This window comes from Sinocyclocheilus grahami, unplaced genomic scaffold, assembly GCF_001515645.1.
Source record: "Sinocyclocheilus grahami isolate Dianchi unplaced genomic scaffold, SAMN03320097.WGS_v1.1 scaffold106.1, whole genome shotgun sequence".
Classification (NCBI taxonomy): domain Eukaryota; kingdom Metazoa; phylum Chordata; class Actinopteri; order Cypriniformes; family Cyprinidae; genus Sinocyclocheilus; species Sinocyclocheilus grahami.
In genome coordinates, this window is record NW_015505285.1 from 234,709 (window position 1) to 248,272 (window position 13,564).

The 13,564-nt window shown below is 35.5% G+C and overlaps 1 protein-coding gene across 1 annotated transcript in view; it reads left to right on the forward strand.

The window, feature by feature from the left end:
- The window catches only part of trip11 (thyroid hormone receptor interactor 11), a 22,959-nt gene extending 12,331 nt beyond the window's left edge, over positions 1-10,628 (forward strand). The window contains exons 16-22 of the mRNA XM_016276716.1: positions 611-714; positions 2,621-2,720; positions 5,702-5,783; positions 5,900-6,014; positions 8,560-8,682; positions 8,769-8,907; positions 9,684-10,628. Coding sequence (XP_016132202.1) covers positions 611-714; positions 2,621-2,720; positions 5,702-5,783; positions 5,900-6,014; positions 8,560-8,682; positions 8,769-8,907; positions 9,684-9,907 — 887 coding nt within the window. The 3' untranslated portion in view covers positions 9,908-10,628. The remainder of the gene's footprint in view (positions 1-610; positions 715-2,620; positions 2,721-5,701; positions 5,784-5,899; positions 6,015-8,559; positions 8,683-8,768; positions 8,908-9,683) is intronic.
- The last annotated feature ends 2,936 nt before the right edge of the window (positions 10,629-13,564 follow it).

Below are 13,564 nucleotides of genomic sequence, written 5' to 3' on the forward strand. Positions count from 1 at the left end.
GTTAATTCGCGCCCGCTACAGTACGCGTGTGAAGTGCAGACGCCGATGCAGGAGAAGTGGGTCTGACTCCTGGCTACTTTTACACTGTTGCCACGGGTTATAATGCAAGTTAACGGTTCTAAATTCACAGTAAACCACAGCTTCATGAGTTTTTTGCTCTGATTTATTTTTGGTTTTGTGCTGGAATTGGTATATTTTGCATGCTAGTGATAGGAATCGATCCCTTGACGTGATTGGTTATTGGTTTGTGACGTAGCAAACCAAGGGCTGTTTCAAACCATATTTCTGGGTCAGCCTTTGGGAAACTACAGTTTAATGAGAAAATACTCAGCAATGGTGTTGATTAATAGATTGGCACATGGTTTGTCTAAAAGCATATTAAAAACACCACATAGACAAATAAACAACATAAAAAAACTTGATTTTCACTACAGGGGGACTTTAAGAAAATAGTCTTTCTTGTACGGAATGAAGGCTATTAAAGTATTTACAAATGTAGATTGGAGTGTAATATTCAGATATTTATTTTTTTAAATGTTTGGATTAAGAGAGGAATCTGCAATAAGTCTTCAGTCTTGAACAATGTTGACATTTGTATCTCCCTTTACAGAAGAAAAAGCCATGTACTCGGCAGAACTGGAAAAACACAAGAGGGAGAAAGAAGAGTGGAGAACTAAAGCAGAAAATCTTCATGATCAGGCAGCTGCTCTGCAAGTCAGTTCAAACATACTTGTGTACTAGGGCTTGGCGATATGACGATATTATCGTATATCGACGATGTCTCGCAAGTATCGCAATGTCGATGGTAACAGACGATTATCTACATTATCTGGAAAAAAAATGACAAATGATAAATCTTGTAAGTTGCAAAAAATATTTTACATAGCCCATAGTCACCATACAGGTATTTTTGCATGCAAGAATGAAATAATTTAGTAGGAGGGTTGGCAATCAAAAAGCTATTCCAATTTCGGAAATCAGATCAGATGTGTAAGGTCAGGAATCAAATTACTTGTTATAAAATTACATTTCGATTCTGCTTCTCGATTTCTGTATGCGCATTTATTGTGATTTCAAAAGATTAAACTGCAAGAAGACGAAATAGACCTCCCTTCTGCACTCGCCCGTTTTTCTGTGGTACGCACACAAAGCGCACGCACAAAAGCCGCCTCTTATATACGCAAACAAGGGACTGAGCTCTCTTTCTCGCATTCTCACACATTCGAATGGACAAATACACACAGAATTATTTCAAAATATCCCATGAATACAATCCGTTATGTTTTAAGTGAATGTAAAGAGTTGAGATAGGAAACAAGGGTGTATTGGATCCGTTTCTAATCTCAAAATCCGTTCCTATTCAAAATCGAATAGGAGGCCTATTCTATTTTGATCTGCAGTTTAATAAAAGTTAAACAGAAAAAAAGACAAAAAGTAGCACTGCATGTGTTTCTGAATATTTATTTAAACAGACTGTATAATGATGAAAACCACAAACATGACTGGTATAATTAAAATATGCAAATTCCTTCAACGCACAATTTTTACAATATAATTATGTTTAATTAAGCTGAGATATAGCACTATAAATTCTTAATTCATTTGCAACAAAAGTTTAAAGTATAAAGTTTTGTTGCAAACGGATGAAGACATTAGTAGGCTTCTCAGCTCGCCCCTCAACATGCATGCGTTCGGAGTTTCGGCAGCCCAACACTGAATATTATATCGTTTCATGGGCATTGTATTTTGATTAATAATATAAAAATGACAATACAAAAAGGAAATGTAAATTACCATGCTTCTAAATAAATAAAGCAGTTATTTTTATTTCCTTAAAGATGGGCCAAAAGAGACCTCCGAACTAGTAGGCTACCAGAAAGGGGAAAAAAACCTTAACGTTTTTGCTCCGAATATGTTTTTAATCCCTGCATGATTTTAGCCATACATGATAAATATCAAATACGTTATAGCTTGACTACAAGTTTAAAAACAACACTGCAATTGTTATAATTAAGGAAATTAAACTTACCATCATGAAATGTGTCTACACAGGCGATAATGCCAAAAAGATCAGAAACATCGGAAAATATAGGCATATGTTATTCAAGACATTACTATATGACATCAAGATTAATTTATCATTCTTACAATCACCGCCAGAATGTCCAGCCTCACCATGATGAACTTAAAATTGGGTTCTATTATTTTTCCTCAAAGGTTCTCCTCACAAAACAAAATTCATTTCAAGCACAAATTTGATAAGAACAGAATGGAAATGATTAGCAACACCAAAATAACAGCAAAGCTAATGTTTTCTGTTAGTTTAAGCACAAACTAAGAAAAGTAAAACCAAATTTTGTGGCAATAATTAAGACCAAACTGAACCTGGTGTGTGTTTATGGTGCATGTCGGAAATGTTGTCTCGGCGGGGGTGGGGCGTGGTGGAGGTGGGGCTTAGGTAGACGATATTATCGGATATCGCGATATTTTTAGAGGCGATTATCGATTAAGATATTTTTGACATATCGCCCAGCCCTATTGTGTACAAACCTCTGTCCTTTCTGCACTGTGTTTGACAAGTATTTATGTTAATGTTCTGTGTCTGTGCGTATAATCTTAGATAAACCTGGATGAAGCAAACGCAGCTCTAGAGTCTGCCTCTCGCCTCACTGACCAGCTGGACCTCAAAGAGGAAGAGATAGAAGATCTGAAGAAACAAGGTGAGACCAAATGTCACCAAGTGAATGACTGCTGAAATCCGATTATCTCAGCATTTCACCTTATTATTTAACAAGGACAGTTGTTCTCAACCTTTTGACTTGAAGGCCTCCCATATTGGATAAGATGATTCCTCTGGTATTTCTGCTGTTATGACAACAACATTAGGGGCTTTGTAGTTCTAGGAACTCAGTTCTAGGAATTGGCCAGCATGGTGGTGCCTAGAGGACAATTTTCCCCCCTTGGGCAATTTTCCTGGTTGCATTTGCACCGACAGCAGGAACTCTGAAGTGGTCGAAAGCTACGTCTTCATTCACTGCATTTTCAAACGTCAACAACCAGTGAATGGAGCTGTTTTTGTTGTGTCGTGGGTTTCGTGATAACGGAGATGGAATGTAAACGCACAGTTTACGCGATTGAAAGAGCATGAAAATCGGACTAAATTAAGTTGGTTGTTTTCCAACTTTCGTAACAGAAACTCGGAGTGTTGATATATTAAATTAATTAAAAACAATTTATTTTGTGATTTTTATAAGGGTCTGTGTGATTTCAATAAAGATAATAGTTATTTCATGGGAAAATATTAATTTACATCTTCATTTTTGTGTTGTTAGTATTTTAATAAGGTTTTGTCCCATTGGACGTTTGCTGAGGCCCTGGCCCCTTTGTTGAGAACCACTGAACATGATCAAGAAAATACAGAAGCACAATTCAAATAAATCAATCATAGCAAAAACAAAGGCTGTGGATCAGCATTTATTTCCTGATTCAGTTTGATTCTGATTCAGAATCTACCAAATTTATTTTGATAAAGAAGGATGCAGAATACAGAAATACAAAATTCAAATTAAATGGCCATTAGGGTCTAATCAACCACAGGAAAAAAAACTAAGGCTGGTTCAGTTTGATTCTGATTCAGAATCTCTTAATTTAGTTTGATTCAGATTTCAGTAATTTATTTGATTCAATTGAATTCAGATTGTGCATAATGTGCATTGTAACTGAGTTCATGTTGTGGTTATTGGTTAATAAAAATAATAGTTATTATTAAAAAGAAGCATTTTACTTTGTGACTTTGCTGCGTATAATATATCCATTACAGCAGACACAATCCCGTAAAACACTAAAATACGCCACAAAAATGTTTTGCGAAAAGACTAGCTCTCAAGCCGAGTTGACACACAACTCACGGCACATTATCTGAGATTTTCTCAGATTTGTAGCACTGTAAACCATTTTTCTGAAGAGACTCATGAACGTCAACGGGACTAGGAACATCAGGATCCATTAAATTATGTTTGACTCTTTGAGACTGTGCTTTATGTAGTGGTTTAAGTTTGATTCATATCAGTGCAGACATTAAGAAACACACATGTTTGTTTGTGTAAGAGAGATGCAGAGAACAGCCAAGTCTGTAGATGGTATAGCTGTTTAGCATTCCTTCGCATGTCCTCTCTGTCAGAGAGATAATATTTATGGCATGTCAGTAGCCAAATTGTGTAGACAAAGATTCTCTTTTTCCATCCACCCTTTTTTTTCTATCTCACCTATCCCTTTCTTCTTTCTCCGTATCAAGCCCCAAATCAACAGTACGGTGCTGTCGGTCTGAGAGGGAGAGGAGGTTGAGGGATGAGCGCTGGGATTTTTACTGCATCTGTCAAAAAACGATTGAAGAGACCATAGACCGAATGATCAAGAATGGTTCATTTTTGCTTAGCAAAGCACAAGTGCAGCTGACAGACATTCCAGGGTGTTTAGCGCAGACAGGAACTCTCTCAACCTTTCTTATCGCTCAGTTCGTGTGGTCTCAGGAGGTAAAGTCTCAGAGGAAAAGGGTTCTCGAGAGCCAAATGGTCTGGACCAGCGAGGGGCGTTTGTGATAAAGGCATTTATAGCATGTCATATTCTCACACTTTTTTGTTTTTACTCCACGAGACATTCCCAGACACACTAAACCCCATACCACAGTTATTACTGTTTATGTTAAGCTGCAGACACACATACTTTTTATTTCAGTACAAACACTTGTTCTCTACTGTTTGCATTAATGCATAACAAAGTCATATACCACCTCCTGCTGAAAGCTCTGTGTGCATCTCACAAACACAGCATCCAAATTTAACACCCACCAAGTGCATGTAAAATTAGCTTGGTCTAGAAAAAACCTACTTGCCAGTGGCTTGTGGCTTGTGACTTTATAAAGAACTTCAGCGTAATAATGTGGCATAAATGTAAGAAACGTTTGAGGTTGGTAAGATTTTTTTCTCACCAAGGCTGCATTTATTTGATAAAATAATTACTGTAAATACAGTAATATTGTGAAATATTATTACAACTTAAAATAACTGCTTTCTATTTTAATATCTTTTAAATATGTAATTTATTTCTGTGATGGCAAAGCTATTTTTTTTTTACCAGCCATTACTACAAATTAAGTCTTCAGTGTCACATGATCCTTCAGAAATCACTCTAATATACTGATTTGGTGCTCAAAAAAAATTCTTGTTATTATCAGTCTTGAAAAGCAGTCATGATAGCCATGATACATTTTCAGGGTTTTATGTTAAATAGAAAGTTCAAAAGAACAGCATTTATTTGAAAAAATAAATTTTATTGTAACAAATGTTTTACTGTCTCTTTAGTACAATTTAATGCTTTTGCTTTACAAAAGTAATAATTGCTTGCTTTCAAAAAAAAAAAAAAGTCTTCTGACTGCAAATTTTTGAATTGTAGTGTGTATATGTATAAAATTCAGTTATTCAATTTCATTGCCAGAAATTAAAAAGAATCGTGTGTAGGAAAAAGTTTTTGGACGCTTAGACACTACCATACCTGACAGAAGCCAGACATTAGCAAATTAAATAATTTTTTATTAATGTGTTGATTTTATGAATTAGCCCATAACTCACGAGCCTAACTGTGACAGCAATATATGGGAAAATACCACAAAATACTCAAACTTGTATCTGTGTGTGTTTTGCAGTGGATGTGAGACAGGAGATGTTGGAAGAGGCTCAGAGAAAACTGATGAACCTCCTGAACAGCACCGAAGGCAAAGTGGATAAGTGAGTCCAAAACACATCTGCACTGGAAACATATTTCATATATATATGTAGATCCAAATATTTTCAAAAGGGTGTTCCTGTGAAATATCATCTAACATGATTAACTTCTGACACAGGGTTCTGATGAAGAATCTTTACCTGGGCTATTTTCATACCCCCCAAAACAAGCGCTCTGAGGTGCTGAGGCTTATGGGTAATGTGCTTGGATTGGACCGAGATGAGGTGTCCGAGGTGAGTCAGCGCTCTCTGCTTCTCATACTGTGGATTTCTCTTTATCCTCCCTTTTGAATTTACTTTTTAAATGCAAGTATTCCTCTTCGCAAATGTGCATGTGCCTACATATTTACATTCATCAGATATTGTCAAGTAGGGCTGCACAATTAATCGAATTTCTAATCGCGATTACAATTATGGATGCCACAATTATGTAATCGTTTAAAGCGGCAATTAATCGTTCAAAGTCCACTTATGTTATTCTGCACGCTTAACATATGTTTTTTTCTTTCTACATGTTATCTTATGGGTTTTTCCATTGTTTTAGTATAACATTATAATACCATTCATATTTTTACTTTTTTATAATTTAAAGAAGAAACCAATCCGATGTATATTTGACATTTGAGGCTTAATACTATAGAAAAGCACTAAAGGTTTGTGTGTTTTCAGCTTGTTTATTTTCATATAAAAATACAGCATGCAGTTGTATCAAACAATGGTATAAACATCATTCAATGTAAATTGATAATCGTAATTAATAATTGCAATTACAATTTCAAGGGAATAATCGACAATTATGATTTTTGTCATAATCGTGCAGCCCTATTGTCAAGTCCAATTTTTCTAAGAGAAGCAGCCAACCATTCACCATTCTGTCTGACCCGTTTTGTGGAATTCCTCCTACTTTTCATCACTCTCAAATGTAGCTCTGCTCCAGTTCTTGTCTCACCCTTGAAACATGACTGTTAAACGTGTGGATTTAATATTTGACCTCCTGACTCTTTATGTTCGGTTCTCTAATTACATTTTTTAACAATTATATCTTGTTTGATGTCAGCGTGAAGGTTTTATCAGATGTTAAAAAGATTTTTCCACTCATCTTACCTCATGTTTAATTTGGCACAGACCTCAAACTGCCCACGCTGGTCTTGTTGAAAAAAGTCCTTGTTTGAGACCTTTGAAGGATGATTTCAAGTTGCATTCGGTCCTCGCTGGTAATCTCCAAGTATAGAGGTTTCTGTTCTTGTTAGGACAGCCTGTACTAAATGTCACATCAGCATCCCCGGAAACTCTGCACGCATATGACTGCATTAATTTGGCGGACTGCTAATAGAGCTGATTTGTTTTCTGTTCGAATTGCTGTTTTTCCGTTTTGATCCTGGTGGGGCTGATTTTCTCAATAACAGGAACAGATCAGTTCTAATGATAAAGCAGGATGTGGCTTAAATTTTTTTTTTCTTTCTTGGAAAAGCCATAATCATTTTAGCTATTGTCCTCGAAGGGTCAAAATCTGTATGTGCTTTTTCCTTTTTCAACAAATTATGCTCCAATTGTTCGCAACCCATTTTACTTCCATAATGTGTTGTATTTCCAAGTGAAGCTGGATATTCAGTGAGGGAAAAATGGGAATTAATTTGACTGAAACGTGGGCGTTACATACCAGAATGGGAATGCACGTTTGCTCAAACTTTAATTAGCTATTTGGCTATTGGATAACATCATTTAATATCCTGAGCAGCCTAAGTGACTTGGAAATTTATTTCAGAGGAAGAGAGAGTATTATTTTTCGTTTTAGGATGCATAATAAATTGTTCACAATAGGACCAGAAATGTGCATAAAGAAAATAAATAGTAATTTACATAAGACAACACAACCTTATTATAGAATTTAATACATACCCTCACACCAGTATACATTTTGATCTGAATTAAGGTCATTTTCTAGATGTAACTCACCTAAATGGCAATTATTTCTACCATTTAATACAGTTGTTTTTTTAACTTTTTCATTAATATACTGAGTATGCTGTTCATATATTCAAATTTGGTCATAAAAACATGTTTCAAGTCCAATCCTGATGGTTCTTATTACAGATGACAGATGGAAATAAGAGATTGATAAAGCAAGCAAACAATATGAGACACAGACAGCAGGCAGAAATCAGCAGTTAGAGACTGCGAGAGACAAAGACTGAATTAGATGACGGGCTCATGCCAACCTTACCCCAAAAGCATTTCCTTACCCACAATTCCATTCCATAGAAGTAGGCTGGAGTCTGGCAGGAGAGACTCCAACTATTTAGCAAGTTGTGAGCAGAATTACCCAACAGCCCCCAGAGAAGAAAGAGGGAGAGAAGGAAAGTAAATATGAGTGTGTGTGTGTGTGTGTGTTTCTGGGTCACACAATCCACTTTCCATTTCAACCCATATTTTCTTTTTCCACTCCACACCTTTCTCATTTTTTTTTATGCTACACATTAAGTTTTCCACTCAAGATCTCTTTGTTTACAACTCTAAAGGCTAAAAATAATCCTAGTCTGCTTTTGTGGTTAAAGAGTCTGATTCAGTGGTTTTATTTCAAAGGTTGCATTCATTTGCTCTGGTCTGAGTGCTTTGAGGACAGGGACATTTTTGTAGCAGTACCTCTTTGAACTTTACACAGTTATGTTGAGTAAGAGAGGAAAACTTTTTTTTTTACACACACACAACCAAAGACCACACACACAAACATTCCCTCTGACCTACTGTCCTACTGACTTACTGTTCTCTATTTCTGCAGTTGTTACAGGAAGGAGGCAAGAGTGGGGTGACTGGATGGGTCTCGAGTTGGCTGGGAGGCAGAGCTGTTCAGAGTGTACCCAACACTCCCCAAAGGCCTACCCATACACAGAGCCTCAATTCGGTAGGCACACATAGAAATGCATGAACACACACACACATTATTATACACATGCATCTTCCTCTTACACTAGTGTCTGTGTTTTAAAGTCCTTCTCTGAGATGTTCGTGAAGTTCCTGGAGGTGGAGTCTACTCCTGCACTTCCTGCCCCTAAATTACCTGTTTATGACATCAAGCCTCTGAGTGCGGCCCCACCTGGCCGGAGTACTGCAAGCACACCTGCATCAGGTATAATGTCACATAAAATCTAGAGATGCACTATATATTGTTAACATATTAGTTTTTATTTTATTGTTATTAGCCCATTTTAGTTTTTTTGTGTTTACACTATTTTTACTGAACTTTACAAATTAAAGTTTTGGAATTTTTATTTTTAGAAATTATTTTAGAGTTACTTTTATATATTTATTTATAATACATAGTGCATCTCAAGATAAATAGTTTGGAATTTTTTTAAAAGGTTAAACATTTATTAAAATTATTTATATTATTATTTATAATATTATAAAAATATATTATTTTTTAAAATATTTTCTTTTTCATTTATTTTGCCAAAATGGTATAAAAGTTCATATGAAATGTTTGTCAATTATCCGCTATAACATTAAAATCATTTTCAGCTTATCGTTACTGGCCAGAATTTTAATATTGGTGCTTCCATGATTTAAAAAAAAAACTTTACACTTCATAGGTCAGGCCCATTCATACCAGGGATGTTAACCAAAAAGTTTTAATAATTGTTCTTATTCTTTGAAAATGTGGAAGTCCACACCACAGCTATAATGATAATAACACAGAGGAACAATATCGTTGGAATGACTTTCAGAACAAATGTTTTCCTCCTGATAAACAATACACACATTGACAACCAATTAGGATCCATCTGATTTTAGTTTTTTTCGGTTTACGATTCCTTGTTGGTCTGAACACCAATATAGCTATTATCATAACTATCTTTCTTGATACAAACAGGTTTTGTGTATCTGTAATCTGTGTTCTTTCAGGTGTTTCAGGCCCAGGTAAGCGCACTGGGGATTCAAACCCCTTCCTGGCACCCCGGTCTGCAGCAGTACCCCTCCTCAATCCCGCAGGTGCAGGCAGCACTGCAGGTGCTGGGGGCCACCTGCTTATGAAGCCCATCTCAGACGCCCTGCCCACCTTTACACCTGTACCTGTGTCGGCTGAGGCCAGCGGTGGAGCTGTGCTCAAAAATTTGCTCAAGCAGTGATATCAGCCACCTGTACTGCCACTCAAAGCACTTTAGCTTAACAGGACACTACGTTCCGGCAGATGGAAACAGAAAACTGGGCCATGTCATGGATTCAAATATTTACTAAAATGGCTGATTGCCAACGGAATAAAAGAAAGATAAAACATCTAAGGGCTGCCGTGCTTGTTAAATTTGACTAAACTGAGGCCTAAGTTTGACAGAATTGAATTCTGTTTGCAAGCTGGGGAAGATTACATTATGGAATATTCTTGTGACCTTCTCCCAACATTTATTTAATGTCGTGCAAACATTCAGCTTGTCATTTTTAGACAAAGAGAGGTGTTTAATGTTTTTCTAGTGTGTTGAGAGACTGTCTGATGCTGTCTGGCATCCACTACACAAATGGATTTATTAAACCTTTTCCACTTCTGCAAAAACGCTACAGATAGTCTTTCAGAATCCTCCCGTTTTGAGTGCTATGACTGGTTGGCCGTATGGTACGGCAGGTACAATAGCACTTAATCAAGAAGTGACATTTGATCTTGGATTTAGACTGCTGCTCATGCTCCCATGCAGTACAAGCGTGCAGTTATTTATTTGTACATCAATCATATTTTTCACTGTTTATGCAGTGGGCATAAGCTAAAATGTATCTGCAATATTCAGACCTTTTTAAGGTAGAAAGAAACTATTGTATTATGTATATACAATTTGGAAAACATGCACACATACAGGAAAATTAAAGTGCAAATTAAGTGTAAAAATTACCTGTATATTTTACAATTGTTTAATAAACAAATAATACACCTCTGTTATAATAAACATTAGTTTATTATAACACAGGACTCCTAATTCGGTAGGTTCCAACCAAATATTTAAAAACGCCATTTCCTTGAGGCCTAATATGAAGAATAATTTTTTGTTGGTTTTTTGTTTTTTGAGAAAATGGCCTTAGTAATTCTCTTTTTGGTTACTATATCTTTCATAAAAGTTGGGTGCACTTAAAATATATAGATTTAGGATACATTTATATATTTTAGGGTATATATTTTGCGCTGGTGTTTATTTAAAGTTGATTAATCTTTTTGAAGTTTGAAAGACTGCTCATGAAAGTGATAGTCTACAACAGTGTTCCTCTTTTCTCCTGAATAAACTATTCTATGTATATTTGCATTTTCCCTTTTATTTTATTTAGCCACTTAAGAGCTTTTTTAATATGAAGTTGTTAAAGTTCACTTGTAATAGTGTTTTTATTTAGAAATAGGTCTCTTAATGATAACTCTACAAAAGGAACTCCTGCTGTTTGGTAATTAATAAGTAAAACTAATCCTTAAATTGTGCAGTACTTTTCCATATACAAGACTTATATAAGGAAACAGTGCATTTGTTGATCTTTTGCATCTGTGTTTTCTTTTTTCCCTGCAGGCTATATAATCGCAAGGCTGTAATTTAAAAGTGCTTATGGAGGCAGTGGTCTAGAGCATTATCAGACCAGATTAACCTCAAAAGGGAATGTCCGTCTTTCCCAATATGTCCCTAGGGAAAACCCTGTCTGGAATTCCAATTGTAGTGGAACCATGTCTAATCTGGTGCATAGATTCTTGGAACATTTAACCAGTTTCTATTGATATTTTGACGTCCAGTTGTGGATATACATACACTACATTCAAAAATTTGGAGTCAGTATGATTTTTATTTTTATATATATATATATAATTATTTTTTTTTCTTTTTCTCAAAGAAATTAATACTTTTTTTTTCGCCAAGGATGATTTTATTGATCAAAAGTGACAGTAAAGACTTTTGCAATACTATTGCATTACTAATTACTTTCTAAACATCCTCGACCAGTTGAACAATACAAGGATTACATGTATTTCTTTCAAATAAATAAAATTGCATAAATTATTCATGAACTAACCAAAATATTTGAAGGGAGAAGGTTACATTAAAAACCATAACATTAGATGTTAAATTTTGATGTAAACTATTGTTTTTTTTTATATAGAATTGAGCTGTTGTCTATATAAATTCCATAAAAATGAAGAGTAATCCCCTACTAATTGTAGGAGAAAGTAATTAAATTACAGTAATTAATTACTCGGTAATGCATTACACCCAACACTGAAGGGAGAAGGTTACATTAAAAACCATAACATTAGATGTTAAATTTTGATGTAAACTATTGTTTTTTTTATATAGAATTGAGCTGTTGTCTATATAAATTCCATAAAAATGAAGAGTAATCCCCTACTAATTGTAGGAGAAAGTAATTAAATTACAGTAATTAATTACTCGGTAATGCATTACACCCAACACTGTGTGTGTGTGTGTGTGTGTGTATACATACATACATATTTAATAAATGCTGTCCCTTTCACTTTGTTAATCAAAGAATCCTGAAAAAAAGTATGAGTTTTCACAAAAATATTAGTCAGCCAACTGTTAACTTTGATAATGGATAAGAAAGCTAATTCTAGCACCAAATCAACAGAAAGTAGTAGAATAAATTGCATTTTAAAATGTTATTTTGAATTGTAATAACATTTCACAACATTACTATTTTACTGCATTTTGGATCAAATAAGATCATTCTCAGTAAGCATAAGAGACTAAAAAAAAACATTATAGACCCAAAACTTTTGAACAGTAGTGCAAGTAATGACTTGACATTATTATCAAGGTGTATTATGTAGCAATACATTAAATTCAGCACAAGAAGCATTACTATTAATTCTTCATATAAACAAACATTTCAATGCTGTAGTGGCACATTTGAATCCTAGCAAGTATCTGTGCTGCCTTGAAGCAAATGCATTGCATTAGATGGTGGAAACACTTTAAGGGTGTTGGATATAGTGAATGTAAGCATGGTGTCAGATTTTAATGCGAACTCTCCTCACGCAGCACTCACAAAGCCAGACAAAATAACCCTGCCAGGGAACACCTGCTCCAGCCTCCCACATTCCTTGCAGACATTTTTCCTGCTGTTAGATTGTGTACATTTGAACTATCATAACTCTGCTGTCTGTTTTATCAGCGTCAGATCAAGTCTAAACCTCTTTTATATCTCAAGATCTCAATCCAAATGGGCTTTTGCCTAGAGGGTGTGTTAATCTGGCAGACTTTGATCACCTCGAACCTGAAAATGTTTGTATTTAAGAGTCTGAGCAATTAAAAAAAAAAAAAAGTTCTGTAATGTGTCACTGATGCATTCAGTGGCTCACTGTACTCGTAACTGATGCAACTCTCAAAAAACGTGCTCTTTTGCCATACTGTAGTAAGCCTGGTGCTTGAGTTCACACAGCTGCCACTGAATGGTTGAGTTATTTCAAGAGAGCAGCAGAGAGGGAGTGTGGCACTGTGCTACCCAGTGATTTGACCACTGACTCCATAATCTGTGCCAAAAAATCTCTGATAAACTGTCTCAGTCTCCCAGCACAGTCTTCCCTGCTGAATTCAGTCCACATCTGGACTGCTGTGCTGCCAAACCTATTTTAAACTCAATTAATCAATAGACAAAAGCAAAGCTAGTTGACATAAAAGGATACAATAAAAACAAATTCTGCCTGTGTATGTGCAGCCTCCCAGTCAAGTGTGTGGGCCGAGTGTGTCAACAGTTCAAAGGTTAGGGGTACAAGGCTATTTCAGCATATTTACACTGGCCAATAGCTT